Source organism: Brassica napus, chromosome A9, assembly GCF_020379485.1.
Source record: "Brassica napus cultivar Da-Ae chromosome A9, Da-Ae, whole genome shotgun sequence".
Taxonomy (NCBI): Eukaryota; Viridiplantae; Streptophyta; class Magnoliopsida; order Brassicales; family Brassicaceae; genus Brassica; species Brassica napus.
In genome coordinates this window covers 1,090,898-1,118,453 of record NC_063442.1, presented here as the reverse complement: position 1 = coordinate 1,118,453, position 27,556 = coordinate 1,090,898, and the positions used below count along the sequence as shown (strand labels likewise).

The window sequence follows — 27,556 nt, the reverse complement described above, 5'->3', positions numbered from 1 at the left end:
TTGGATATTTGTACCAAAAATAACCATATTACCTGATTCGGTCCAGATATTTTGAATACAATTAGTTATATTACGACTCATCTAAAATATATAACACTAATTATGAAAGACAAATATCAATGTATAAAAATGTAAAAACCAATATTGGCGAGGGTGCACAGATCAGTCTCTAGTCTTTTTTTTTGTAACACTCAATCTCTAATCTATATATTATTAAAATTAATAATTTTTGGTATTGTTTGGAAACATATATAACGGTATAAAAGATAATTATTTAGAAATATGAATAACAGTATAAAAAAAGAACTATACTATTCTTTTAGTAATTTCATTAATATAATTACATCAGTTATCTTTTTATATTTCACTCAGTTTAACAATTTTATTAATTATATTATCTTAACAATACACAATAATGTACATACATTATGTTATTTTAACATTCAATTTCTAAACTAGTTGAGGTGAGTTCGTAAAAATTAGATTTAAAAGGGTTCTGAAAAAGAGAGTTTTTTTATATTTTGAGAACATAATTTTTAACTTGATACTTTGAGATATTATTAAAATGTACGTCAATTATTGATGCTACATTATATTTATCGACCGCCGACGAAATGTTGCCTTGTTTTCCTTCAAGATTCCTTTTATTAGTTATTTATTAATTTGTGGAAAGCCATGGATGAGGTAACAAATATAATTTTATTTTATTTCTTATAATGATGGACATAATACTTTAATAAGATTTGTAAATTATTAATAAGTTGACATAAATTCTCCAGATTAGTTTAATTTCTAACAATGTATGTCTTTTGGTTTTCCGAAAACTGATGAGTCTTTTTATTCTGAATAATCGATAATATTTTCAAACCATTCCAGTTAAAACATATTTTCATATTTTAATTGGTACATGAAATGATTTAAGAAAAAAAATGAATCTTTTTAAACAATAATTTCGGTTTCTAAATAACTTATGCATTCCATCCAACTATTTAAATTAATAGTTTGAATTAAAATCTATTAACTTTTGTTAATTAATTTTAGAACGACAGTTATTCGTTTGATAAACCAATTATATTTACTCATTTAGATATTCTAGTCTTCTAGACATATATAGTTACTATTGTAAGTCAAGTAATATTATAAGGTAAAGGGAGAAAAGGTACAACTTGTAGTATTTTAGTGCACATGAGTAAATTAAATATGCTTATAACCAATAATGACGGAGAATCATTGAGTGTTTTATGTCTGGCACAAATATTAAACTGGTTCAAACTTAGTTAAACACACTTCAGAAGTGATTAAATATTCTGTTGAATGAATATAAAATTGAGTTGTTATGTTTTCTTACCTTTAGTCATTGAGACGATTTTTAAAAAACTTTGTCTCCTGATTAAAAAACAATTATATGTTTACATATGTAAATATGTTTGTAAAGTACTTTAGTCGGAATAATCGTGAAGAAACTTTTAATATAAAGTGAAGGTAATTGTGATATTTCTTTTAACAAGATTGGAAATTTTTCTATTTTTGCTAAGTGAATAATAGTACATTTCCTGAACAACGAAAATAGTAATCGCATTAAATTATTCATGAAACTTTCTTATTTTTCCATATAAAAACCAGCGAATGTTTTACGTGGAAGAGATTCTTACATGTAGAAGAATTTAGTGATTTGCAAAAAATATTAGTATGTAGAAGAATTAGACGCGCCACACATTTATTACAAAATCATAAATGCGAAATATAATACTAGCTGTAAACAACGTTCTAAATAAATTTCGAACCCAATGTTCCCTTAATACACAAATATATCATTTACAGATAAATATATAGACGCCGAGTTTAAACGTTTTTTCCCAAACAGAAGGTAGCGTGTGGTTCGTAAATAAACCCTTAAGAAGAAACTAAAACCTTTATATTCAGTTTTAATGTGCGCACAGTCACATCCTTTTCATAGTCTTAATAGTATTATCTTTACTTATATTCGTTTTCATAAGTTACTGAAAAATGTAACTTTTATATCATGCCAACAACCACGTAAAACCTTTATATTCAGTTTTTTTTTAGAAAGATATTCAGTTTTTTAATTATCTAAATATCTCTATTAAATACTCTTTTCGTTTCAAAAAGATAGATATTTTAGAAAAAAATTTTGTTTCACAAAATAGATATTTTGTGTGTATTTTATGCAAAAATTGTAAATTTTTTTTTTTAAAAAAATTAATTTTATTGAATTACTATTAGTCAAAATATATAAAAATTAAAAATTACAGAAAACTATACATTTATTATAGTGATTTAATGTGTTTTCTTAATATCTATGGAAAAAAACTAGAAAATATATTTTTATGAAACGGAAGAAGATAAGAACAGTAAATTATATTTTTGAAAAATTAAGAGACTTTGGGTTAGACTGATACATTTTCTTAGACAAAACACAAACAATATCATTTATAAGATTTTAATCACTAGACTAATTCTTCACTATTTATGACTTATAACTTAAAAAGTTTTAATGTTACAAAAAAGTGATAAAAAAAGATTTACCATTTTTTTTTGATTAAAAATATTATGTGTTTAAAACTCAAAATATTTTTGTCTTAAATCAGAATATATAAAAAAAATTAAAATAATTATGCGATGTCTGCCAAGCACTTTTACATAATCGTATCGTTTATTCCATTGGGAAAATTCAATCATATTATTTTTTCTTATAATTTCATGTTGTATATTTGTTAATTTCGACTTTCATTGATTAGCTATTGTATGTACATTGGACAATTTATCTTGATTTTTTTTTACCATCGACTTAATTACAACTAGATCTCGATCAGCGCAACCGCACAAGTTTTTGTTTTCATTTATTTTTATATAAACATTTTGTTTTCAATTCTAAATTGGTAGATGTTATAATATGTATGTGTCTATCAATTTTTAAAACGTAATAAATTTACAGTATATTTTTTTCATTGAATAGATTGTTTCAAGCTTTCACATGTTTTTGTATCTTCTTATATATATATATATATATATATTTTTTTTTTTTTGGATTATTATTTCATTATTAAAATCATAAATATATATATAAAGATTAGTAAAATATTGTTTTATTATCATATTTAAAGATATTGCAAAATTTCACAAATTTAGAAAAAAATTTAAAAATTAAACTTTTCGCTTCATTGATTTATATTATCGAGTAAATAATTAAACATTTAGTTTTTGTTTAATTTTTAAAATAAACTATTTAGTTTTAATTTTGTTTTCATTGGTTTAAGGTAGTAAAGATTAATCATTGTTAGATAATATGATTTTTGTTATTTAAAAAAAATCTTTATAATATTTTAAAAGTTAACATCGACAAATATTTAAATAATTAGCATATGGAAGTATAATATTACAATATTAAATTATATCTATTTAATTTATAATATTTATAAATTCAATGAATCATCTATTGTTTAAATTCAATTATTGATAGCCTAATAAAAAATTTTGGTAGGCCTAAAATTTAAATGATAAGATTAGATAGAGATTAAATTTAACATGACTTTCTATGAATAGGTTCATTAAGTCTATTTTAAAAAAAAAAAAATCACACATGAATCAAGGTTGTGACTTCTGTTTTAATATATAAGATAACCATTTTTGATCATTTATTCATTGTTCGCAACAACAAAAAAAAACTACAGTTTACCATAGAAATAAATAAAACCTAACAATAACATTTCCTTGGACACAAAACTTAAATGAACATATATATGATACAAGAACCAAAATAAAAATTGAAAAATGTAACTAATTACCCGAAATCGTTAATTCTACTGGCAAACTTATCCCTGAGTATATAAGTGCCGAAAAAATATTTAGCAACCGGTTCTTATTTGATTATTTCTAATCCAAAAAATATTATAGACTTCGGAACTTCTTTTTTCTTAGCAACACTTCGGAACTTCTTACAATAAGAAAAAATGTAGCTAATTTGACTCGTGTAAACTTCAACGTACCAAAACAAAAACCCTTTTGTTTATATTCCCCAAATCCTCCTCTCCTTTTCTCATCTTCTCACTTCAAACTCTCTCTATCTCTCTCTCACCTCATCTTAAGATTTCTCTGAAAGCTGACTACAAAGCCTTTTCTAAAAACAAACAAGACGATCCTTCTCTAATTGATATTTTATTTATATATAAAATTTTAAAAATGGGAAGACATTCATGCTGTTACAAACAGAAGCTGAGGAAAGGACTTTGGTCTCCTGAAGAAGACGAGAAGCTTCTTAGGTACATCACTAAGTACGGCCATGGCTGCTGGAGCTCTGTCCCTAAACAAGCTGGTAATTTAATTTCTCTTTGCTTTCATCCAATTATTACTTTGTTGTGCTTGATTAAATACTCCTTCCTAATTCTTGAATTATCATTTTTTTATTAATTTTTTTTAGGTTTGCAGAGATGTGGAAAGAGCTGTAGATTAAGATGGATAAACTATCTAAGACCAGATTTGAAGCGAGGAGCATTTTCACAGGATGAAGAAAACCTTATTATTGAACTTCATGCCGTTCTTGGCAACAGGTAAAGAACCCCGTGCTGTTTCTCTGATCCTTATGCGGCATGTAAGTGTATTTATATATGTAACCCATGTTGCTTTGGTCTTGGTTTAGGTGGTCTCAGATTGCTGCACAGCTTCCTGGTAGAACCGACAATGAAATCAAGAATCTATGGAACTCTTCCTTAAAGAAGAAACTGAGGCTGAGAGGAATTGATCCGGTTACACACAAGCTCTTAACCGAAATTGAAACCGGTACAGATGACAATACCACACCGGTTGAGAAGTGTCAAACGACCTACCTCATTGAGACAGAAGGCTCCTCTAGTACCACCACTGGCAGTACTAACCACAACAACAGCAACACCGATCATCTTTATACCGGAAATTTTGGTTTCCAACGGTTAAGTCTTGAGACTGGTTCAAGAATACAAACCGGCATCTGGATTCCCCAAACCGGGAGAAATCATCATGTTGATACCGTACCTAGTGCAGTGGTGCTACCCGGTTCAATGTTCTCATCTGGCTTAACCGATTCAACAACCGGTTACAGATCATCCAATCTCGGTTTAATTGAATTGGATAACTCATTCTCGACCGGGCCAATGGTTACAGAGCAGCAACTTCAAGAGAGTAACTACAACAATTCGACATTCTTTGGAACTGGGAATCTGAATTGGGGATTAACCATGGAAGAAAATCAATTTACAATATCGAATAATTCGTTACAGAATCACTCAAACTCGTCGTTGTATAGTGAAATCAAGTCCGAGACCAATTTTTTCGGTACGGAGGCTGCAAATGTTGGTATGTGGCCATGTAACCAGCTCCAGCCTCAGCAACATGCATATGGCCATATTTAAAATCTTCTTGTATATTATAAGGTGTGTGGATCTTCTTTTTCTTCTTCAAGTTATTTTTCTTTATTCCAAATATCGAGTTTTATTTATAATGGTTTGTATATATAAAGTTTGTGTTATATTCATTTAATCTAAGGGTGTTGTTCTTACATTTTCTTTTATTTGATGTACTTTGTGAAGCATAGTTTTCTGGACTTTGAGATTTTGTTTGTCTATTCTTGCTGGATCAATGACATTTATTTCTTAATTTCTTGTTCATTTTATATACCCATTACATCAAATTTATTACACACACATATATATGGTCAATAATCAACAGAACGTTACTTCAAATTATTTGGTAATCCTTTTTCAGTAACTGAAGTTTTGGAGTTACCAGATTATCTATTACTCTCTCCGTTTAGGTATGCATTGACAATTTCACACAAGTACTAGTTAGATGGTCAATTACACTACACTAGTAAACTGACACCTGAAATTAAGAACAGAATATTACTTGATGAAACAAATGGAATAAGAAACAAGAACGACGATAATGATCTCTTATAGCATCTCTAATCCACATTGATATTTATTTCTATTATAACATTTACAGTTAAAATCACTCTATCTCATTTCTATTTCTTCTTTTAAAATAAAGATTTTTTCTATTTATAGAGAAAGAAATTGAATTTCTCTATATTTTACTCTATATTTGGAGATTGATATTTTACAGAAATACATTGAAGAAAATCTCATTTTAAGTTCCTCTATTTTATAGGAAAAGATAACAAAAATATATTGGAGATATTCTTAGAATATTGATGAAACTGTGGGATTAATATTGGCAATTGGGATTGAATGATATTATGGTATTATGTACTTTTCTAAGACCTTTTTATATGTAGATAAACAAAGCATTTATTCTATTGACTATTGTAACATTTTTTTAGGTGAAGCTTCTTAAAAAAGACTAGTGTATCTTTATATAGGGACAGCTTTATTACTTTCATCTTTTTCTTACTTTAAATTTAGTTTCATTTTCAATGAACTTAAGGAATAGCTCCTACTTTTAGTTGTCTTTTTCAATTCTAAAAATATTAACTGATATATATTATCGGTCTCTTAAATAGACAACTTTTAGTTTCTACTTACTTCAACTAGTTTTTCTTGCTTTTGGTCTAAGTTTTTTTTTTGTTTTGAGAAAAGCTTTTGGTCTAAGTTGTTTGTTTTTAGTTCACTTTAAGAGAACATTAAACTAAAGTTGCATTCGTAAAAACGGATGTGTAATAAACTTATGCCTAGATACTTGTTTATCTGGTTTATTAGTTGTTGAAACTATATATTTTAATGTGAATTCGGATAGTCGGTAAGGAGAAACGATCTAAAAAACTATAAGGACCAAAGACGTATACGTATTCATATACCAAGTTGAAGATTCCGTCTAAAACTACATCAATATTTCTATTGTTCATCTTTACTCTTTGGGATTATGATCATCTCCGTCTTGCTGCTGTCTACATGAGCGATTCAAACCACAGCCAGGCGGTATGGTGGTGACCGAAACAAATACGAAGGAAGAGTTGGAGGCAATAATCTTGTGAGCAGGAAAAAATATCAATAATTGTATGAAAAATGAAGAAATATATCACGTAGGTTCTGACTCGTTTAGTTTTAGAGGGATCGTGGGACTATTTGAAAGGAGAAACTATAAAAGCATAAAGTAAAACAGTACTATAAAAGATTTTTCCACTGATAATCTTAAGTGGGAAGTTCTTCTACGTTTAGACGATATCAAATCTGTTTATATTTTTCCTACTAAAATAGAAACGGTTTAGAGAACTAAGAGTCTATAAGAACATTTCATCAATAGATTTCCACTTTTCTCATTATTACTAGTTTAGCTTTTATTTTGTAAAGTTTATTATTTATTTAATTTGTAACAAAGTATCATTATTATAATTACAAGATATAACCTAATAATGATGTTCTAAGAGTAATTGTTTTTATTCTATTTTATTTTTGATTAGATTTTTTTTTGTCACGATTTTGTTTTTGATTAGATAGTTTTCATTAAATCGGTGAAAACTTTAAAATACTTGTTTCTTACAACAACTATCTTGGTTGGGTGAAAACATACATCTTCAAACCCAGAAAAAAACACAAACAATCAAAGTTTAAATTATTATTTTCAGATTAATTTTAAAATTTTCGGGTGCTTTGTAATAGATTTAGGTGGATTTTAATTCAGTTGGGTTTGAATTGATTTATACATAATTTAATTAATATTAGCTTCACTAAATTGGGCTTGGCCCACTAAATTCAATCTCAGTGGCTTGTTTATTTGGCGTTCAACTCTAGCAAGGGATATGCCACATCAATATGGTTGACAATCATTTAACGGCAATGAAGTTTTACGCAAGATTTACAGTTTCTTCGTGGTCGCAAGTTAAGTTTTCGATATCTTGATGTGGTTTTCAGACATAAGCTTTAACCTAGTGTACAAGTACCTTCTTCTTTTTTTGGTCAAAAGTGTACAAGTACATATATTTATTTTCCAACACAACAATGAATCTTTACAAACCAATAAATTAAATAGCGTGTTATGGCTATTTATTCGAGCTTATAATCCTTTCCGATTTCTGAATTAAGATTTTAAGATGTAGTAGTATGACTTATGATCTTCTTTCTATTGACTTGTTTTGGGTTATGAAATTAGCTATAGCTATCGTTTTCTCCCACGAGATTAGTTTAACAGATTTTGCGGCAACTTAAATGTCCTTTTCAACTGTAAAATGCTACTCTATATTATACTCTCTATACATATGTGTATAACAGTATATGTAAATTTATAATAATATTATCAATAGCCGTCAAATTGTCTTTGTCATCTAAAAGTAATTCTTAGGGCATCTCCAACCCTACTCCATTTTTGACTCCAAACTCAATTATGGAGTAAAATCTTCTCCAACCCCACTCCATATTCAACTCCAAAATGGAGTAATAGCTAGGGTTACTCCATTTATGGAGTAATCTTACTCATTACTCCATTTTGGAGTTGAACTTTTTATATTTATGAAATGGTCCTTTTGATTTTTAATGTTTTTATTTCATACTTAAAATAACATAATAACATAAAAAAATAATACTCCACAAAAGATTACTACTTTATAGTTTACAGAAAATATGCATAAACTCATAAAAGTCAAAACTAAAAATAAAAAAATATAAAATAAATATAATGTAATATAAATAAGTAATTTAATAATTAATTCGGTAAATTGTTTTTGAAACTACCAAAAGCAGTGAAGTATTATTCAAACAGAATAGATGAGTTTTTTAATTTTGTGGGTCAAAATTTTGATTGATAACATTTGTACTTATTGAACTTGATATATGCACAAACAAATAATAGGACCCAATACATAATTCAAATTACAAAACAAAACTTTATTTTTTCTTTATGTTCTTTTAATGCATAAAAATATTTTTGAATTAGAAAAATTGCATATGATAAAATCTGCACGAATTGAAATTGGAAGATAATCTCTAGTTGTATTTTTAATGATAAATATTTAATTTAAATAAAATATATTATTATAGAAATTTTGTAAACATAAAATAGTTGGGTTAATTGTTAATTTTTTATAAGTTGAAGGTGCTAATAACAATTATCAACTAAATGAAAAAAAAATCCTTTTGTTTGGAGTAAAAAATAGAGTAATACATTGGAGTAAAATCCAACTCTATTTTAGAGTTACACCATTTTGGAGTAAAATTTGGAGTAATACATTGGAGATGCTCTTAATACCGTCGTGGGAAGCGTTGATTGGTTTGCCTTCAATATAAATTTCATATTTCATTTGGGTCTGTCTCACCTACCATTAATTACTTTACTTTTAATATTTTAGTGATAACGTTCTTTGCATATTTGCAACATATATTAATATTGCTTCTCACTAATTTATGCTTCCGTTCTATGTATCGAGCCAGGAGATGAAAATAGTTTGTTGACACTTTGGCTTTTTCCTATGCTTTTAAAACCCATATATTTGGCATGACCATTACCACAGACTTTTAAATTATGATTAAGGCAGTTCCTTTAAATGTAGCCTGAAATTGTAATAGTGGTTATAATGGATAAAGAAGTGAAAAGACTTGATATTACAAACAGAATAACAACAGAAAGAAAATGCAATCATTAAGTAAACAATTCAAAAAAAAATTGACAAAATTTGCAATTCTAAATGTTACATTTAGGAATTGCAAAAGTTCATATTTATTTGTTATTTAGCTAACGGTATTTCACATTATGTTGATTTAAATTCTGATTATATATGATTGTGTAATCATTTAAAACATGCAACACTGAAGAGCCGATTTAAAAAGAGACTACTGCTATAAGTATCAGAACCTGTAAATCTAGTTTTTAAGTACTTGCAAAATCTTTCAGTGTACAATTGTCCGAACAGCATCCCGTGGATTTTCCAGTAGAATCAATCATTGGTTGATTAATGACACGTGTGAGGTAATCAAAACCGTCCACTCGCCCTCGCAAAGAAAGCCGGCTTTAGAATAAATTGAGGTAAGAACTCTCTCTCCTTTTCTAGTGAGAGAATTTTCTCTCTAATCCTCTAACCTTCTTATCAAATTTCATCTTTCAGAAGGTTATGAGTTGATTTAAGGGAGAGAGAGTCCGTTGTTTTTGTGTACCGGTTTCGGTGTTTCCGACCGGTCTTGGACTCCGGCGTTGCATCAGCTCTTCCGATGAACGTCCGGCTTTGCTTCTGGGAAGCGGTGGCTTCCATAGCACCGTCTTCGCCGGCTTTTGTCTCCGGGAGGTGATGGTTTTCTCAACATCGCTTTCACCGGCTCTCTTCTGGGGTTTTCCCGATATCTCGATCTGCGATTTCGGGCTTATCTGTTTCCTGCCTCTCGTTCTGATACTCTGATGGTTTCTTCATCCCCAATCGTTTGGGTTGTTGCATCTTCAAGCTTAGATAGATCAATAAAGATGTCTGTTGTTCCTTGCAAGTAAGTCGGAGGTTTGAAGATCGATTGTAGGCGGTTGAACTCTTCGTCGATTCGTAGATCTGCCACATCTGACTTCGCGGCTCGAGCTTTGGCCTTGACTGTTCTGGTTGAACGGTTCGTCTCGAGTTCGTCTTCGCCGTCGATGGTGATCCGTCATGTCTCCTTGCTGGCTCCGGGAGAAGATTGAAGGCTCTCGTCAGGACGCGTGTTCATTGGTCGCCGGGCGACCGGACACGTGGTGGGGTGAGTCGGATTTCTTCTTCAACGGGTTTTCCCTTTGGGCTTGCGGTCCAAAGTTGTATTGTACAGTGGCCCAGTTTGTTCTTTTGGGCTTTTGTTTCAATGTTGTATCGGGCTTAATTTGTCCCTTTTGTTCTTTGACCCAATAATAAAATTCAAGATGACAAAAAAAAAAAAATTGAGGTCTTCAAAGCATTTATTTTCAGAAGTTTTATTTCATTTTTTGTTTTTTTTTTGGATTTGTACAAGAGAAATTTAGAACTATAACCATAAAATATTAATTATTACATGACCAATTCTAAAGACTCCAATATTTTCTATATAATATGAAATACTTTTTTTAAAAAAACAGACAGTATTCATATATAAAAAAATATTTATCTCTTCAGTTTTAATTACTTTTGATTTCTTAAAATAATAATCATAATTTATAACTAAATTTGAAAATATTTCAAAATTTTTATATTGAAAAATGTATTGTACTTCTTTTTTTACAACAAATGTATTGTACTTTATATATTGATGTGGTTAGTAGAATAACACATAATTTTGGTATATTTTGATGTATATATAATTATAAATCATTATATCTAAATGAAAAATTCTCCCTGCAAACGACGCTTAGCTTCTTACTTTATCAATACTCATAATATATCAAGTATATGAACCCGTCAAATATAATGGTATATACGTCACACAATTAAAAAGTAACATAACGTAACGTGTATATAGCTTCATATTTGTATACAATTTCTTTATGAGAAAAAAAAAACATCCGGAAAAGAATTTAATTTTTGTTGTTGAATATCAACAAACCCTTTTTTTTTAACAAGTACATACCAATTAACTAAATTCTCTCTTATTTTACAAAAAAAAAAACTAAATTCTCTCTTGTATTGCGTGCAAACTAGAAAAATTCAAACTAGAAATACAACAGTAAAAATGGCAACTTGAAAGTAAAACCATCACCAATGTATTTTGATATATTTTCTTCTAGAATAGAAAATCTCTATAATAAAGATGTGTTTTCTCTAATATGTTCTTATATAATAGCAATATTCATAATATAGAGCAAAAAAAACTATTTTTTCTCTTAAATAGGAAAAAAATAATAATCTCTTTTCTAAGAGAAGAGAGAGCAACGTTGGAGTGAAATTGATTCTAAATACATTCTAAAGGTAAAAATATCAATGAGTTGAAAATACTCTAAAACTGCAATAAATGACTATAGATCTAGTAAACATCTTAAAGAAAATAACAACTTAATTTTTCAAAAAAAAAGAACAACTTAAGATTTTGGTATATGATAAGATGCTTTGGACGGCCTAGTCGTGCAGACTGGTTTTAGTTCTATCTCTTGTCCAGGTGTTACGTGTAATAAGACGGTTGGTTTGCCTAGTAGCTGGTCAACCTCACTTAGATCAGCAGGGACGATTTCTAATTCTTTAAGTTACTGTTTAATACTCCTAATCTAATCTGGTTTTAATCAATGAATTTATTGCTAATCTGGAAGCTCCCACCAAACGGATATCCCTTAAATGCCTTAAGTTACATGTTTATCCTCGCAGTGATCGGTCTCTGCATGAGGGATGTGTGCCAAGTGGAAATTGGCATTAGATTGTTACCTTTTTAGGTTAGAAAATATATTTAGTTGCGCAAAAAATGAAAATGGTGAAGCATTTTTCTTTATGTTCGATCTCAGATATAGACATATACCACCAATTTCCTAGCTTTAAAAACAAATTAAACCAAATAGATATTGTATAAGAACTTATGAATATAGCTCAAAGAAAAGTAGTGCATAGAGTTTTATCATCAACAAGCATTAATTTAAAAGAAAAGAAAAAACATTTACTTATATTTTCTTACAGTCAGCAAGAACTTATAAAAAAAATGCCATCATAGTTACATATAGATAATGCCATCGTTATCCTACACACATCTCCATATTTTCAGAACAAATGGCACATTCTTGAGTCTATATATTTGTATATCATAAACTATTATTATTACGTTATTCAAAAGGCTCATTAAATATTATTGATCGTATGTATATAAGGTTTCTCCATGTTGTTATCTTGTATAATCAAAACACAACTTAACCAACAGAATAATCAAAATCTGAAGCTAAAAACAGATACACGATCATATTACTGAAAATATACGTATAAATACATTTATTATTCATATATACACAAAACACATTTAATCCGTAACGTTATTATGGCGTTTGATGAAGATATGAAAATGTCGTCTTTCCTTAGAGAAGAAGAAGAAGAAGATCACCATTCTCTATCGAGGCTCTCCGTCTGTTATAACCACGACGGCGATGAAGCCGACGTAGAGCCGTCCGACTCCGACGAAAAACATGTCGGAGGAGGAGAGAAAGCCATGGAGCAGCAGCTAGAGTTTTCAGATTCCGACAAAGGGTCAACCGGTTGTCAGTCACTTCCGGCGACGCCACCTAGACGGAGAAGGCGGCGAGGTTCGAGGCTGAGCTCGCCGGTGTCCGGAGATAAAGCTTACGCGAGCGAGAACGAAGCGCGAAAGAAGAAACAAGAGAGTAACAACGATCCTAGGAGAAGGAGGAAGTTGCGACCGGAGTATCCACCGTGGGTGGACAGTATGCGGAGAAACTACGTGGAAGAACAGAGCGGATACGGCGGAGGAGTGGTGGTGGTGACGAGGCCTATAGGAGGAGGAAGGCCATTGTGTATGGATTTGGGGGAAGTCAAAGCTTGTAAAGATTTAGGATTTGAGCTTGAACCGGGTCGGGTCTCGTATTCCGGGTCAACGATGGATATTAGTAGCGGCGGCAACTCTCCCGTCTCCTCCAGCCACCGTATCTCTAGTCCCGGTTAGTCCAACAATCCACTTTCAAATAAAAATTATCTTCAAATCTTCTACTCCCTCTTTATTTTACTATTTAACATTTTTAAATTACACATACAAAACTTAAAAATATTTTTTTTCTAAATAAAAACATAACTAATATATTTCAGTTAATAATAAAATAAAATGTACAAATGGGAATTATTAGAAAACACTTAATAATAATAAATATGGAGAGAAATGATTTTTGAAAATTTCACATTTCAGAAATTAATTCATTTGCTTTTTGTCCAGGGGATGATCCAAACAAAGTGAAAGCTAGGCTGAAGGCATGGGCGCACGCTGTGGCTTTTGTGTCTACCACTCATCATCAACGTCCTCCTAATTCTTTTTGATCGTTAATCCAATCTTATATCTATTTTTTCACATAAAAAAAGAAACACAAAGTTGCATGCATTTTCGAGTTGCGTTTTGAAACTTTTTGTTTGCGTTTTTGTTTTTTTCTGTCATTTTGCGGATTGGTTTTTCTCTTTGTGTCGACGATGGGATTTGTCGATTGATATGGCCATAAGCCAAAAGTATAGAAAAAGATACAAGTACAACTACTAAACTTTATTGATTGATTTTTCCAGCATATTGTAATATTTCAACATTAGTGAAAAATATTACGAATTTATTCTAAAATTAAACTCACTTGTGTACCAAAACAAGAATCGTTTCTACTCCCATAATGGGAGAAGAAAATAATATAAGCTAATATAGTTTGTGTATGAGAGTTTTACGAAGAAACTGAACTTGAAGCCATCACTTGTGGCTCATCATCGAACTGATACTTCTCGTAAACTTGAAGCAAGAGTTCACGGCAACGAACGGTGGCTCCAAGCTTGATACAAGCCAAGAAAGCCCCTGATAATTTACGGTGAAGACTATAAGCCTCATCCGGCGGTGGTGTGAGTCTATGTTTCAACATGGTTGCTCCTAAATTCGAGACGCTCGAAGTAATGTTGTTGGTTCTGAAAGCGTAGCCACCAGGTTCTGCAAAAGGTAGACCAACAATGAAACCAGCTTGGACATGGGCGTCTAACATCACGTCTGGTTCATCTCCGGTTAAGAACCCGAGTCTCCTCGACATCTCAATCACTCCTTTACTGTCTTTATTAGCACAAGCCATCACCTGCAAAAAACAAGGGTCAACATATAAACCAATGTTCAAGACTAGCAAGTAGCAACTAAGGCATTAACAAACTATTTATTTATTTATTTTTTATGTATTTTACATTTACATTATATATTTTAGTTTTTGTATTTGATTATAAATTATTTTGATGAATTATAAAAATTACATATACAAAAAAATTAAACTAGACAAATTTGTAACGTTATTACTTAATTTAACAGATTTAGACCAAATTTATATCAATTTAGACTGATTTAAACCAATTTTAAATTGGTTAGATAGGATTTTAAGAAAATTGTTCCACCGCATAGACAGATTTCTAAAACCTTGATATAAACTGTTCTCACAAGATTCAGTAGTAAAGATCAAGTTTGTTACCATTCGTAGATAGTCATCGACGAACTTCTTGGGGTAATCACGAGCTGCTCCAAAATCTATAAGATTGATTGTTTTCGTGGGTTCGTCGTATAAGAAGTTGCCCCAGTTAGGATCTGTCTGCATGAAGCGGAAGACAAAGAGTTCTTTCAACGTGAGTTCAAGCATCTTCCTCCCGACATAGTCTCGTGTTTCTTGATCTAACGAGGCTACTTTATCAATGGGGACTCCTGTAAGAAGAATAAACATGGATTATTAGTTTCACCAACACAGATATGTAAAATCAGAGTAAGGTGAGTTTGCAGTTTACCAGAGATAAGTTCTGTGGTTAGGATTTTTTTGCTTGAAAGCTCGTCTATTACACGAGGAACGTAGAACCCTGGAGTGTCTGAAAGCAAATCACGAAAGTGTTTTTGACTGACTGCTTCAATCTCGTAGTCACACTCTCGTGCCAACTCTTCTTTAGCAACCTGCATAAGAAAGCTTGATCATGAATCTGAAAAAAAACAACAAAAGATTGTTCTGTTCTGTCTTATATAACCGTTCTCACCTTTACAGCTCTGTCGAGAAAGAGTCCCTTTGGAATTAGATTTGTGTAGTTTAATAAGCGTCTGACGTTTTCGATATCACTTTCAATGCTGTTGGCAACTCCAGGGTACTGAATCTTCATTGCTACTTCTAATCCATCTTTAGTAACAGCTCGGTGCACCTAAACCCATTATTACATAAATAGAAGAACAAAACCATTCAACACATTCACAAGGAAAAAGCATCATACACGCACCTGGCCAATACTGGCTGCTGCTAGCGGTTCGTAATCAAAACTAGCTAACTTGGATTGCCAGTTAGGACCTAACTCAGCATCCAAAACTGGATTAAGTTGGCTCCTTGGCATCACATCTGCACCTTGACGCACAAGTTCCAGAGCATTCAAGATCTACAAAAAGAGACCTACTTCACGTCAAATAAGATCAAAACATGAGTGGGAAGAGGAAGTTTTATGCTATTTACCGGGGCAGGAACAAGTGACTCGTCCTGTATACTCAACATTTGGCCTACTTTAAGTGCAGCTCCACGCATTTCACACAACCCAAGAGCCAATCTTTCTGCGTTTTCCTCAGACAGTATAGAAGAGAGCGCAGGTTTATTCCCTTGTGTGGGTGGCGTACCATTCACAAGCCTGTAGGTTGATTCTTTAACAGCTCCCCAAGCAAGACCAGCTCCAAGATTGAAAAACCTTTCAAAATTCACATATTTGTTAATGACATCATCTGTTAAGTCCAATGTAATCTCACACGCTCAAGCTTGGTAATTGTAGGAATACTAACCACATAATGGCTTTAATACCATGTTATTAAATTCAAGGTTATTATGTATTTCCAAAGAAAAAAAAACAATTGCCAGTAATGAGATTGGTCATAAACTTTTTTATACATTACTTCACTAGTTCTCCAGTGTAATGATTTTGGTTCATTAACATCATCATAATCATGAATTTTATGCAAATCTAAGCAAGTAAATGATTTATTAATAGCTTCATCTATTAAGTTCAGAGTTATATGAACTCAGAACTTAAAACTAATTGACATTAAGTAGACTGATCCCTAACCTTTTAATATTAGTTCACTACTTTTCCAACTATTGATATGAGATGACTTTCATTCACTAACACGCTTGGGGTGAACCAACAACAACGGGCTTTGATGTCATGTGCTTCCAACTTAAAACTAATCGCGAGTAAATGAATTGGTCTAACCTTTTATATATTAGTTCATTAATCCTCTAACTACCAATACACATTCATTAACATCACCATCATCATAGGACTAGTCTAAGCAAAGTAAAAGTGTTTTTACCCATAAGCTCTAGCCATAGGAGTAGATGGAACCTTCCGTTCTCTATGCCTCCTTCTCTTCACCGTAGCTACCTCCAACGGAGTTGATGCTACCTCAGCTCTAACTCCAACCTTAGTCTCTCCATCTCTATCTACAACCCTAACTTCCTCAATAGATTCACTACTCACGATCTTCGAATCAACAATAGTAGGTTTTGCAACAACCTCGGGCGTGATAGGAACCGATACATCATCGGCTTTGCTCGATCCTCCGTCGTCCTTGTCGTCGAAGAATACGACGGACGGTTCCTTCGATCGACGGTTAGAGAGGTTGCGAAGCTTCCCGGAGGTGAGTCCGACCAAGTCCGTGGCGGCGACCAGAGCCTTCTTCCCCAAGGCTTCGAGATCCCCGTTCCTCGCTCTCTGCAGCTCAGGAGACTGGTGGTAGATCTCCTTCGCCACGAGCGATAGGCCGTCGACGAGCCTGCTCAATTGCTTCCACGAACTCATCGCGTGGGAAGTTGTGTGGTGGTTTCGTTGATTTTTGAGACTTTTCTCAGCATTTGGTTTGAATCATTTGGAGATTTTGATTTTCTCGGGAAAGTTTTTTAATAGAGGCGGTTTGTGTTCGTGCGTTGGAACACGAAGGTCGGAGAGACGGAGAAGCGAGGAGGTTTACGTGGGGATACGACAACCAAGAACGAAACTCTCGTCTATGAAGTTTCGGCCCAGTAAATTTTTTATTTATCTTTTACCATATAAGGCCCATTGGGTTATAGTTATACTAGAGTTCTACGAGACATTTTTCGGCTTTACCAATTTTGTAGTTTTTTTTAAAAAGAAATATTCTTTTTTGGTTTTAGTTCTAGTATTTTGACCCCAGAAAATAATTCCAGTATTACATCTATTTTGATATTTTTGAAAGATCAAAGAAAAATGTGTTTTTAGCATACTATAGTATGTACTATGTTTTTAACAGAGCTATTGATGTGTTTTAATTTTTGTTTTGACATAAATTAGTTTTCATTTTAACAAATAAAATACCTTTTTTTTTGTGTCAGATAACTTTTTTGAAATAAACTGTATGCTAAAAACACATTTTTGAAGTTGTGAGTAGTGAAACCTTAAATTTAAGATTTCACTATTCACAACCTCAAAACTATCCTTTTTTTTATTCTTATAGTTATTTATTTTCATAAATATTAGTAATTTTTGTTAATGTCAATAACTATAATGTAGATAAATAAATTTTAAGGAATTTTTGAGGGTTTATGGTTGAAATAACCAACTTTCAAATCTTCAATTTGAGGTTCTAATCTCCTTAAAATGAGATTTTGGATTGGAAATGCTCTAAGTCCACAATAGTAGAAACTCAACAATTACTTAATGTGCTAGCTAAAATTTTGTAATATGTAAGCATCTTTGATTATTTAAAATTTTGAACTTATTAGCCGAGTGCAATGCATCCCCCACTCATAAAGTAACATAACAAAGTAATTATATAACACTTTAAAAAATATATATATATATATATATATATATATATATATAATACAGAAGAAGAAGATCCAATGTGAAGTCATTTTTAAAAATAAATTTTGCTCTTAACCCATTATTTTTGTTTTATTCTCAAACTTAATTAGGGATTTTATTTTAACTTTCGTTTTTAAAAATCAAAGTTATATGTTATTATATCAATGGTATAGCACGAACAAAATTTAATAAATCAATATAAAATTGGGCAAGCCACTCAAACTTGGTCATGTTGGTAGGCAGTATACTTTCGGATTGAATTAGAAATACGACATAGTTGGCATCTAGTACAAGTCTTCATCATTGTCTACTATTTATACGGTATTAATATAAAACCGAGATTGGTTTCAATTAAGTATACAATTAGTCTTGAGATCTTCGAGAACATCTGAGAGCTTTAACAAACAAGACGAGAGAACATGTCCATCAAGGCTCAAGAACACCAAACCCTTGAAGGTATGTAAGTAGAATGTTTTTTTTAAATCTTTATTTACATATTTTGTTAAACGCTTGCTCTCCCATCAAGATCCTGAGATCCATATTCAATCTTCTGTTTCTCGAGGAGCTTTTGCTTTCTTAGTAAGATCCGGTTTTGCTATTATCGATCGTATCATAGAAATATGATGCATATAGACTTTGTTTATGTGCAAGATTTTTGTTGTTCTGTAATGAAAAATCTATGAGTGATGTTTAGAAGATTATCTCTTGAAATATCATTGGCACAAGTTCACTCAACTTCGTAATGAATTTGAAGATCATCAATCTAAACATAGAGCCAATAGGTTTCCCCAAAAGCTCATTTGGATCTAGACACAAAGTTTGATGTATTTTATTTAACAATGGCTAATATAGAGTCAATGACTGTAGTGGAAAATATTCACTTTTAGTGGGAAAAGAATTTAAGCACTTTACTTGTGATGTTATACTTCATGATAAGATTAATATATCACTTTTAAAATTTAAAACAACGATACATAATATTGGTATATAAATATATCATCTTGATATACTTAATATTGTTAATAATATGTTTTCTAAAACTTATAAATGAGTAATTTTGACAGATGAAAGTGTATAAACATGTACAACACAACATGATCGTCAATATTTTATTTTTTCAATATATAACATGAATTAATATAAATGATCATAGATTTATAATTAATTAAATATGATAATACTTTTTTTTATCTTATAGTTACTATTTTTAATAAAACTTTCTCTGATAAATATATAAATTACATAGAAAAATACATAGAAATATGTATAACATTATCTATGTTCGCCGACACTTTTAAATTTATTGATATATTATTTTATAGACTTATAGTTGATTAAATACTAGGTTATACTCCACCTTATGTAAAAATAAAACATTTAAATTTGCTCTACTAAAAAGGTGTGTGTTTACATATACGAACTTAATAAAGAAAAATATGGGCCCAATTTGAATAAAGAAAAATAAAGAAGCCCAGATAAAAAAGCCTATAGTTCATTAGTCAGCTCCGCTTTTAGACTTCCAGTCTCCATAGAAACAATGCAGATCGTCTCAGACTTCTCCTCCGCCTTTCCCCACCCACGCGCTGCCGCATTAGCCACCACCTCCACATCCAGTATCTCAATTTCACATTCTCCGGCGATAAAATTTCACTCTGCTAACGTATCTCCATCCTCGTCACTACTGCTAGCTTCCTCTTCTTCTTCTACTCGTAGATGTTTCACCTGTCGATTTGACAACAATTCTCCGCGGTTTGATCCGAGCGACGGCGATTATTATAATGAGACTGAATCAGATGATTGTTTGACCGAATGCTTGGCAGATGGGAAGACGGAGGATGGGGTGGTTCTCATCTCGGTGGAGAAGCTCGAGAAGAGCTCGCGGCGGATACGCTCGAAGGTTGGAATTGAAGCGAGTCTCGATGCCGTGTGGAGCGTGTTGACTGATTACGAGAAGCTGTCGGAGTTCATACCGGGCCTTGTCGTCAGCGAGTTGGTCGAGAAGGAAGGCAACCGTGTTCGTCTTTTTCAGGTTTCTTTCTCTCATTACGTAACATAATGATAGATAGAGCTTCAGTTCACAACCGTGTGTCCATTGTATAAGCAGCCAGGTTCGGTTTGATTCGGTTTTCAGTTAGTTTGGTTTGAATTGCCGAATTGAACCGAAGGAATATTCAGTTCGTTATTAGGTTAGTTCGGTTATGAAATTGTGCGGGAATTAATTAAAGTTTTCGGCGTTGGTTAGATTTCTATCAGAATTTAGTTAAGTTTTTGGTTAAATTCGGTTAATTTAGTTATTTCTATTCAAAAAAATTGGAGAATTTTGGTTAAATTTGGTTAGTTTAGTGTGCCGGAATTAATTAAAGTTTTCGGTTTCGGGTAGATTTCTATCAGAATTTAGTTAAATTTTTGGATACTTTTGGTTAAATTCGGTTAATTTAGTTATTTCTATTCAAAAAATTAGGATAATTTTGGTTAGATTCGGTTAGTTTAGTGATTTCTATTCAAAAATTTTGGTTAGTTCCGTTCACAAATTTAGTTAGGACTGGTATCATATGATTAGGATTTTCTTTTAATTGGATAACCGAACTAACCGACTGAAATGGTTTATCTGCCAAATTGAACCGAACTCATAACCCGACTTGGACCAAGCTTTTTTTGTGCTTACCATATTGGAAGCCTGATCGAGTTTTGTTTTAAGTTTCTTTTATGAGCATCAAGTGGTATGTATAAACCAGTCTCATTCTCAGGTTTGTGTTTCTTTGAACAGATGGGACAGCAAAGCATCGCTTTGGGTCTTAAGTTTAATGCCAAAGCTGTTCTAGATTGTTTCGAGAAGGAGCTTGAGATTCTACCACGTGGGAGGAGACGTGAAATCGACTTTAAGATGGTAGAAGGAGATTTTCAGTTGTTTGAAGGCAAATGGTCCATTGAACAAGTAATAATCTCATATTCAAACACATTCATCTACCTTTCCACAAAGCTGGTTTTGATGTTTTGTTTTTGTTGCACAGTTAGACAAAGGAGAGGCTTCGGATTTACAGTTTAAAGATTTTCCGACAACGCTTGCATACACTGTGGATGTAAAACCAAAGATGTGGTTACCTGTACGGCTAGTTGAAGGAAGATTATGTAATGAGATAAAAACAAATCTTTTGAGTGTTAGAGATGCGGCTCAGAAAGTCATTGAAGGTGAAAAAAAAAAAAAAAAAAAAAAAAAAAGTCATTGAAGGTGTTATTCATGATCTTTGAGTTTTTTTTTCCTATTAAGACCAAGTTGAAGTAGTGTTTCTACATACACACGGTACAATACGTGGCTTAGGTGTATTATTATACCTGAAATACGAATCAAACCGGACCAAACCGAGTTACATAGTAGAATAGAGAGCATCACTTTAGTTCCTTCGTAATTACAATCTGCACGCCTATCATATGATCAATATCTTCAACCTAACCACTCTAAGACGTGTCCAAGAACGAACTTTAACTCAACTACTTCAAGTCAAATGAATTTGAATCTTTTCTTGTAGACGTGAAGCTTGCTATATAACGATAAGAATTCAAGATAATCATCAACAGCTAAGTGTAAGTGTAAACAAAATTAAGAAAGAAGCAAAGAAGCAAAGAAACCATACTATGTTTTTGCTTGTGTTGAATTATTTAATGTCTATAACATTTTCACGGCCAACAAGATCTGGTTACCGGAAACAACAACAACAACAACAAACAACACAGTAACATAGTATATCTTACAGACACAAACTTATCCATCTTTGATCTTAAACCGACGCAACAGAAATTTCATCTGAACCGGTAATAACCTTGAACACATTCTTGCTTGAAGGCAAACCACCCACTGGTTCATCTTCAATTCCACATTCATTTGTTCCTCTCCTAATCATGAAATAACCATCCTGCAAATATAATTTCATTTATGTTAACAACCTCCACATTATAACATCTCTTTAAAAATTAATTACCAAATAACACTTACATCACCCCAGCTTCTGTTCCATTGATTAGCCAACAACTATAAACAATTCCAAAAAAAAAAGTCATAAATTTTTGATTCAACTTCAATTTTTTTTTTGGATAAAATGTTTTAACAATTACCCAATAATCTTCTCCATCATCAGTAGTTCCCCAACCAATAAGTTTCACAGCATGACCTCCAATGTTAGAACCTGTTATGTGCTTGTACACTCCAGATTTGTAATGAGCAAAGTCCTAATCACAATACAAACCCATTAATTATCCATCTTTCAATCTAAAGCCTTCTTTGAAGTTTTTATTACCTCATAAACTGTGAAAGAGACTTCAACCGGTCCATTCTTGTAAATCTCAGCCATGATGTCTTGTGGATCAGACTTGACAGTGTATGTACTAACACTGTAATGTTTAGACTCGCCCCATAACTGGTTTCCGCTAACGCATTTCCTCATGCATTTCGGTGTAGGATACCCCGGTTCACAACCAGGGTGGGAGCATCCGGTTTGATCAAAGTATGGATCACACTAATCAAGAATCATTGGAATCACAATCAAAACCAGTTCCAATGTTCAGGATTTTTTAGTGAGAAGCTAATGTTACCTCTTCAGTGACAACACCACTGTAGGAAAAGTATTGCCAAGCAGCAATAGGGTAGCCACCGTCACAACCATCACCACAACGGAATCCACAACATGCTAAAAGATCATTTACTGATAAAGTAATGTTCTGAAATTGGAGAAACAAAGAAAACATGATTAGTGATTCTTTGTAACTTAAGTTTTATTTAAATATATTTTTGATTAGTGTTTTACCATTCCGAATTGGATACAGAATCTATCAGATAGTGATTCAACAGCACCAAATGCCCAGCAAGAACCACAATGTCCCTATGAACCAAAAAATCTCATTAATAACGGTTCTCAGAACGTTACAAGAACCATGAAAGACTGAAGCTTTACCTGATCTGTTAAGAGAAGAGTTAACAAACACACACACACACACACACAGACAAAATCAATAGTTAGTAACAAAAATGAAGAGTCTGAGACACAAACTGTTGAAAAAGAAATAAAAAAAAGACCGAACCTAAGATGTTGCCAATGCTGGTGCACTGAGGCCAAGCGGTTCTAGCATCGAATGATTTAGGTAGCTTTAGAGACTGATCATGGCTTACAACAGGAACACCCAAGAGCAGCTTCTTAGGTGTTGGTTTAACCCCAAGGAGACGCTTAAACTCTGCAACCTGCAGCATTCATTACAAATGATTAATCATATCATTACAAGAAGGATACTTTTGTTGTTGATTTAAAGATCTCTTACGGTTGCGTTAGAGAAACGATCATTAATAGCAGCTTTCCATCCAGCGTTTGGATGTTCGTTGACTTTCTTCACTATCTCTTCCTGTTGAAAAGTCAAAATCAAGATTAGGGATTAATCATATCAAAAATTAGTAGTTTTTAAGTAATCAGAACAAAAATTATAAATTTTTAATTAAAAATAAAGAGAATTCGGACCAAACCTGAAGTATCTTGGAGTTCAGTTTCTGTTTGGTAAGATTGTCTGCTGAAACTCCCTGATTCAGACATAAACACACGAAGTTTGAACCTTTCTTGATTATTGCACAACACAAGGAGCAATAAATTAAACAAGATTCATCTAAAGCTAACCTGCAAGGAGGAGACAAGGCCTAAGAGCAAGACAACAGAGACCAAACAGAGTTTGGTTGTAGGATCAGCAGCCATGGTTTTGGAATCTCTTCTCCTTTCACACTTTCTCAAGTCGATGAATCTCAGAGAACTCTAAAAGATCTTGTAATGGACGCAACCTCAGTAATGGGAGAATCTTTCTTCTTTATAATTGAGATAGAGAGTGGCTTATCTACTGAAGAAATGACAGACACTTTTCTTGGGAAAGTGAATTGAGATCTTAGCCGTTGATTGGTTCTCATCTACGGAAAACTAGGCGTTCTCGAGGTATACATGATGGACACGTTGCGTCATTTAGAGTTTTACACGTCGTCGTATTGGATGTTGGACTCTTCGTCACGGAATCCCCATAAACCACTAGTGGTAGATTAATATTGGTTCCATTTTTGTTGATTTTTAATGGGGAAAATTCTGGTTATTTTGTAATTTTACGGAGCAAGTAAATATAATACAACTAGTATTGAAAATAATAATTTGTATTCATCATTTTTGACAAAAAAAAATTCAATATTTTGAAGTGATGCAAATTTTCGGCAACAAAAATAAAAATTTCTATGCATATTTTTCGTAATTTGTGTTCATCATTTTAATAACAATATAAAATATTATCAAAATTTAAATTTTACATATATAAAAACATATTATATTGCAAACTACTTTTATAAATTTGAGTGAATAGTTAAAGCTTTAACGGATGGATATATAGATGATGATCTAGAAGAAATGTATATTACACACATTCAAAGTATCTAAGACCGCACTCATTAACAACGACCATGAACAAGTTACTACTTTGTGTAAATCAATCTTTGATGACTAGACACACACCATACGGACCCAAATTCCTACAAGTTATATATGCCGTGTAGACAACTTAGATTTGTGAGTCATTGACTTATTAGTGATAACAAAAGGTCTCAGAACTTGGTTTACACAACAGAATTACGCTGCATGGTAGTTAAACCGAGCTTTATTGAGACAATTGAAAGCATCCATGTAGGAGACGAAGCCCATGAACCAAAACTCAAACCCATCTTGTGTCACCACATGCACATACCTCTCGCTTGGCTTCAACACGTTCGATGATGAATTAATGCTCCTTATCTTTTCCAATTCCATCACCACCTAACAATATATTAGAAACATCACATTTTTATTAGTACTACTGATTGGTTTACTATGGACTAAAAAATGAAACAATAAAGAGTCGTATAGTCTGACCTTATAATAAGCTGGAACACCGCTGGAAGGACTGCGGATAGCATAGTCGCTACAAAAAGTGATCCTTCTATTTGAAATGTATAACACTCCGGTCACTGGTCCTGAAGTGGTCGATATGTAGCAAACGAACGAGTCCAAGAGTTTCTCTGCGGCTAAGAGACCAAACTCTCTTTGATACACTCTGTATGGTCCTCCTTCAACCAATATTTTAGTGCCTTGAGCAAGCCTAGCCCTTGCTGCATCACTTAGGCTAGGACTAAACTTCACTGTTCATGTCCAGTCTCGTAAAAAACATACAGGGATGATTTAGTTTTTGTGCAACTTCAAAGATAAAACTAACACAACCCAAACCAAATCCGGTAGACGAAACCAAAGTTAAACTTAGTTCAATAAATCAAATCAAATCATCCGAAATTCTATAAAATTCACATTTTCCCACTAACAAACTAGATGTAGAATTGATTAATATAATATCTAATTAGGGGGATTTTTTATAAAAAAACAAATGATCAATATTTTTGTAATATATACACCTACTTTTAAAATAAACTGACAACTTAATTTAAGAAACCTTTTTATGGCATTGACTAATAAAGAAGGAAATATATGAAAAGGTCACGATACCCCGCATCTCCATTTGTATTTATAAAAAAGAGTTCCAAAAAAAAAAAAAAAAAATGAAAAGGTCACGTACGGTGGTCTTTCAAACCGTCGGCGAATGATTCTGCCTTACGAGTCACCTGCTCCACTTTCTTCCCGCACCGATTCAACACCTCAAGAATCTTATCTTTCGACCCTATATCGATCCATCATATATATCATAATATCAGTATCAACCTTTATATAATCGAACATCACTGATTAATGGGTGATTAACTATGACACATACTCATATAAGCAAAGTAATTACATTTTACAATTTTTGCTTACTCTTATCAGAAGCCGAGGTAGGTGTAGTAGTTTGGACGTAAGGATTGTAGTTATTACGACCGCCCTGACCGATGTTCTTATGCTTAACCGTCGAGTCTTTCTCGTTCACGGTCTTGTATTGTGGATTCATGATGTTACCTTATGATGGTACGTAAAAGGGTACGATATAAGTGAGGTTAATATAGATCGGAGGCTCGTGGGTTGTACGCTATTGAACTTTTATTAGCTGTTTTCAAAAAAAAAGATTCTGATAAGTGATAACATTGATTAATTCTCAATGGACGGTGCCGTGGTAATGTAATTATTCTTTTGGTAATCAGGTTCTTATTCTATATTTGCTGGGAATAAATGAATATTGCGGTTTCACAAACCTGTTTTGAATTTCACGTTCTTATTTGAGAAACATTATCACAATCACAACAAAGATTTCATGTAGTCAAGAGGAGTGACTGATAGCTACATACGATTGACACCCGTTCTATGTAGATTATTAGAGAGCTAAACATAACATAGTTTTGTAAAGTCTACCAAGTTTGTTTGAGAAAGTACACGTGGACTATTCCTTTTTGTCCCATCATATTAATACATCTCCATGTATCCGTAGATGAACCTAAGGGCATGAGTAACTCTGCTATTTTAGCCGGAGTTCTTAACTCATGATTTGACTTTTTTTTTTATTATTATTATTTTTTTTTACATTTTTTTGACTAAGAAACAGTTTTCAGTTCTTAGCTTTTCTTAATTAAAATCTAAGAAAAGCTAAAAACTGTTTATTAGCCGAAGCTAAAAATCCTAGTTAAAAGATTGTGGTTAATCATGGTCTAAGATACAAAAGATGAATGTACAACTATGTTCGAGAGTATAACATCAGCACCAATATGCATATCTTTTTTTTCCACCAATATGCATATCAATCGAAATAGTTTCATAAACTTTTGATATAAATGTCTAAGATCGATATCAAAAAATTAACTATGGAATCAAATGACATCGCATTCGAAGAATGTCCCAAGCTCTGATTCAAGAATGTGTTTTTTTTTGTCGCTAATTACATTGAATTCATTCAGAGTTTAGGCTTCTGTATTCTTTTTATACTTGATTTTTTGCTAGTAAGAGTCTCTGTTTCGCCCAGGGGCGGATCTAGAAATGTTTTTAACCGGGGGAACAATATTAAAAACAGCAAAACAAATGTTCTGATGGGGGCACATTTTCAATTTCCTTCAGTAAACTAACCATATTTAATCAAATCAACTTGTGCTATTTAAGAAAAAACAAAAATCTGTAGGGGGCACATGACCCCATACCG

The 27,556-nt window shown here is 32.3% G+C and overlaps 6 protein-coding genes across 9 annotated transcripts; 3 read left to right on the top strand and 3 right to left on the bottom strand.

Moving 5' to 3' along the window:
- Positions 1-3,927: 3,927 nt before the first annotated feature.
- LOC106430101 (transcription factor MYB61) lies at positions 3,928-5,649 on the top strand. 2 transcript variants are annotated; one of them, XM_013870878.3, is made up of 4 exons: positions 3,928-4,333; positions 4,439-4,568; positions 4,658-5,056; positions 5,160-5,217. In XM_013870878.3, the coding sequence occupies exons 1-4, from the start codon at positions 4,201-4,203 to the stop codon at positions 5,215-5,217; spliced, it is 720 nt and encodes a 239-aa protein (XP_013726332.1). In that variant the 5' UTR covers positions 3,928-4,200. The 2 variants fall into 2 exon arrangements, with proteins under 2 accessions (XP_013726332.1, XP_013726331.1); XM_013870877.3 differs by having other exon boundaries at positions 4,002-4,333; positions 4,658-5,649.
- Positions 5,650-5,883: 234 nt separating this feature from the next.
- Positions 5,884-14,076, top strand: LOC106430095. The gene is made up of 2 exons (XM_013870872.3): positions 5,884-13,512; positions 13,782-14,076. Exons 1-2 carry the CDS (start codon positions 12,879-12,881, stop codon positions 13,880-13,882), a joined length of 735 nt encoding a protein of 244 aa, XP_013726326.1. The 5' UTR covers positions 5,884-12,878; the 3' UTR covers positions 13,883-14,076.
- A 2-nt stretch (positions 14,077-14,078) lies between these two features.
- On the bottom strand, positions 14,079-17,562 carry LOC106430126 (protein ABC transporter 1, mitochondrial). The gene is made up of 7 exons (XM_013870904.3): positions 16,896-17,562; positions 16,051-16,276; positions 15,824-15,976; positions 15,590-15,748; positions 15,350-15,509; positions 15,043-15,269; positions 14,079-14,661 (listed from the first exon to the last, which is right to left on the bottom strand). The coding sequence occupies exons 1-7, from the start codon at positions 17,381-17,383 to the stop codon at positions 14,266-14,268; spliced, it is 1,809 nt and encodes a 602-aa protein (XP_013726358.2). The 5' UTR covers positions 17,384-17,562; the 3' UTR covers positions 14,079-14,265.
- A 1,191-nt stretch (positions 17,563-18,753) lies between these two features.
- LOC106430125 lies at positions 18,754-21,710 on the top strand. Of its 3 annotated transcripts, XM_048739198.1 has the most exons (5): positions 18,754-18,862; positions 20,227-20,435; positions 21,174-21,341; positions 21,418-21,595; positions 21,636-21,710. In XM_048739198.1, exons 1-5 carry the CDS (start codon positions 18,826-18,828, stop codon positions 21,653-21,655), a joined length of 612 nt encoding a protein of 203 aa, XP_048595155.1. In that variant the 5' UTR covers positions 18,754-18,825; the 3' UTR covers positions 21,656-21,710. The 3 variants fall into 3 exon arrangements, 2 of the variants coding, with proteins under 2 accessions (XP_048595155.1, XP_048595154.1); XR_007316053.1 differs by lacking the exon at positions 18,754-18,862 and having other exon boundaries at positions 18,888-20,435; positions 21,422-21,595; XM_048739197.1 differs by lacking the exon at positions 18,754-18,862 and having other exon boundaries at positions 18,894-20,435.
- Positions 21,711-22,021: 311 nt separating this feature from the next.
- On the bottom strand, positions 22,022-24,316 carry LOC106430123 (cathepsin B-like protease 3). Its single transcript, XM_013870902.3, has 11 exons — positions 24,061-24,316; positions 23,913-23,966; positions 23,714-23,794; positions 23,480-23,636; positions 23,353-23,357; positions 23,206-23,280; positions 22,994-23,119; positions 22,699-22,917; positions 22,517-22,630; positions 22,398-22,433; positions 22,022-22,317 (listed from the first exon to the last, which is right to left on the bottom strand). Exons 1-11 carry the CDS (start codon positions 24,133-24,135, stop codon positions 22,183-22,185), a joined length of 1,077 nt encoding a protein of 358 aa, XP_013726356.2. The 5' UTR covers positions 24,136-24,316; the 3' UTR covers positions 22,022-22,182.
- Positions 24,317-24,809: 493 nt separating this feature from the next.
- On the bottom strand, positions 24,810-26,491 carry LOC106430099 (GEM-like protein 2). Its single transcript, XM_048739199.1, has 4 exons — positions 26,251-26,491; positions 26,015-26,116; positions 25,321-25,586; positions 24,810-25,224 (listed from the first exon to the last, which is right to left on the bottom strand). The coding sequence occupies exons 1-4, from the start codon at positions 26,378-26,380 to the stop codon at positions 25,042-25,044; spliced, it is 681 nt and encodes a 226-aa protein (XP_048595156.1). The 5' UTR covers positions 26,381-26,491; the 3' UTR covers positions 24,810-25,041.
- Between the last annotated feature and the right edge of the window lie 1,065 nt (positions 26,492-27,556).

What these genes read in the sequence shown, in the direction of transcription:
- LOC106430101 (XM_013870877.3), top strand. Translation starts at nt 4,201, where the DNA reads ATGGGAAGACATTCATGCTGTTACAAACAGAAGCTGAGGAAAGGACTT. An exon ending in CTCTGTCCCTAAACAAGCTG is followed by an intron (nt 4,334 to 4,438) that starts GTAATTTAATTT and finishes AATTTTTTTTAG; the next exon opens with GTTTGCAGAGATGTGGAAAG. An exon ending in CATGCCGTTCTTGGCAACAG is followed by an intron (nt 4,569 to 4,657) that starts GTAAAGAACCCC and finishes GTCTTGGTTTAG; the next exon opens with GTGGTCTCAGATTGCTGCAC.
- LOC106430095 (XM_013870872.3), top strand. Translation starts at nt 12,879, where the DNA reads ATGGCGTTTGATGAAGATATGAAAATGTCGTCTTTCCTTAGAGAAGAA. An exon ending in CCACCGTATCTCTAGTCCCG is followed by an intron (nt 13,513 to 13,781) that starts GTTAGTCCAACA and finishes CTTTTTGTCCAG; the next exon opens with GGGATGATCCAAACAAAGTG.
- LOC106430126 (XM_013870904.3), bottom strand. Translation starts at nt 17,383, where the DNA reads ATGAGTTCGTGGAAGCAATTGAGCAGGCTCGTCGACGGCCTATCGCTC. An exon ending in CCTATGGCTAGAGCTTATGG is followed by an intron (nt 16,277 to 16,895) that starts GTAAAAACACTT and finishes GAATTTTGAAAG; the next exon opens with GTTTTTCAATCTTGGAGCTG. An exon ending in CAGCAGCCAGTATTGGCCAG is followed by an intron (nt 15,749 to 15,823) that starts GTGCGTGTATGA and finishes TAATGGGTTTAG; the next exon opens with GTGCACCGAGCTGTTACTAA.
- LOC106430125 (XM_048739197.1), top strand. Translation starts at nt 19,944, where the DNA reads ATGCAGATCGTCTCAGACTTCTCCTCCGCCTTTCCCCACCCACGCGCT. An exon ending in ACCGTGTTCGTCTTTTTCAG is followed by an intron (nt 20,436 to 21,173) that starts GTTTCTTTCTCT and finishes TTCTTTGAACAG; the next exon opens with ATGGGACAGCAAAGCATCGC. An exon ending in GGCTCAGAAAGTCATTGAAG is followed by an intron (nt 21,596 to 21,635) that starts GTGAAAAAAAAA and finishes AAGTCATTGAAG; the next exon opens with GTGTTATTCATGATCTTTGA.
- LOC106430123 (XM_013870902.3), bottom strand. Translation starts at nt 24,135, where the DNA reads ATGGCTGCTGATCCTACAACCAAACTCTGTTTGGTCTCTGTTGTCTTG. An exon ending in TCTGTATCCAATTCGGAATG is followed by an intron (nt 23,120 to 23,205) that starts GTAAAACACTAA and finishes CTCCAATTTCAG; the next exon opens with AACATTACTTTATCAGTAAA. An exon ending in GTGGTGTTGTCACTGAAGAG is followed by an intron (nt 22,918 to 22,993) that starts GTAACATTAGCT and finishes ATTCTTGATTAG; the next exon opens with TGTGATCCATACTTTGATCA.
- LOC106430099 (XM_048739199.1), bottom strand. Translation starts at nt 26,380, where the DNA reads ATGAATCCACAATACAAGACCGTGAACGAGAAAGACTCGACGGTTAAG. An exon ending in CGACGGTTTGAAAGACCACC is followed by an intron (nt 25,587 to 26,014) that starts GTACGTGACCTT and finishes GGACATGAACAG; the next exon opens with TGAAGTTTAGTCCTAGCCTA. An exon ending in GTGTTCCAGCTTATTATAAG is followed by an intron (nt 25,225 to 25,320) that starts GTCAGACTATAC and finishes ATATATTGTTAG; the next exon opens with GTGGTGATGGAATTGGAAAA.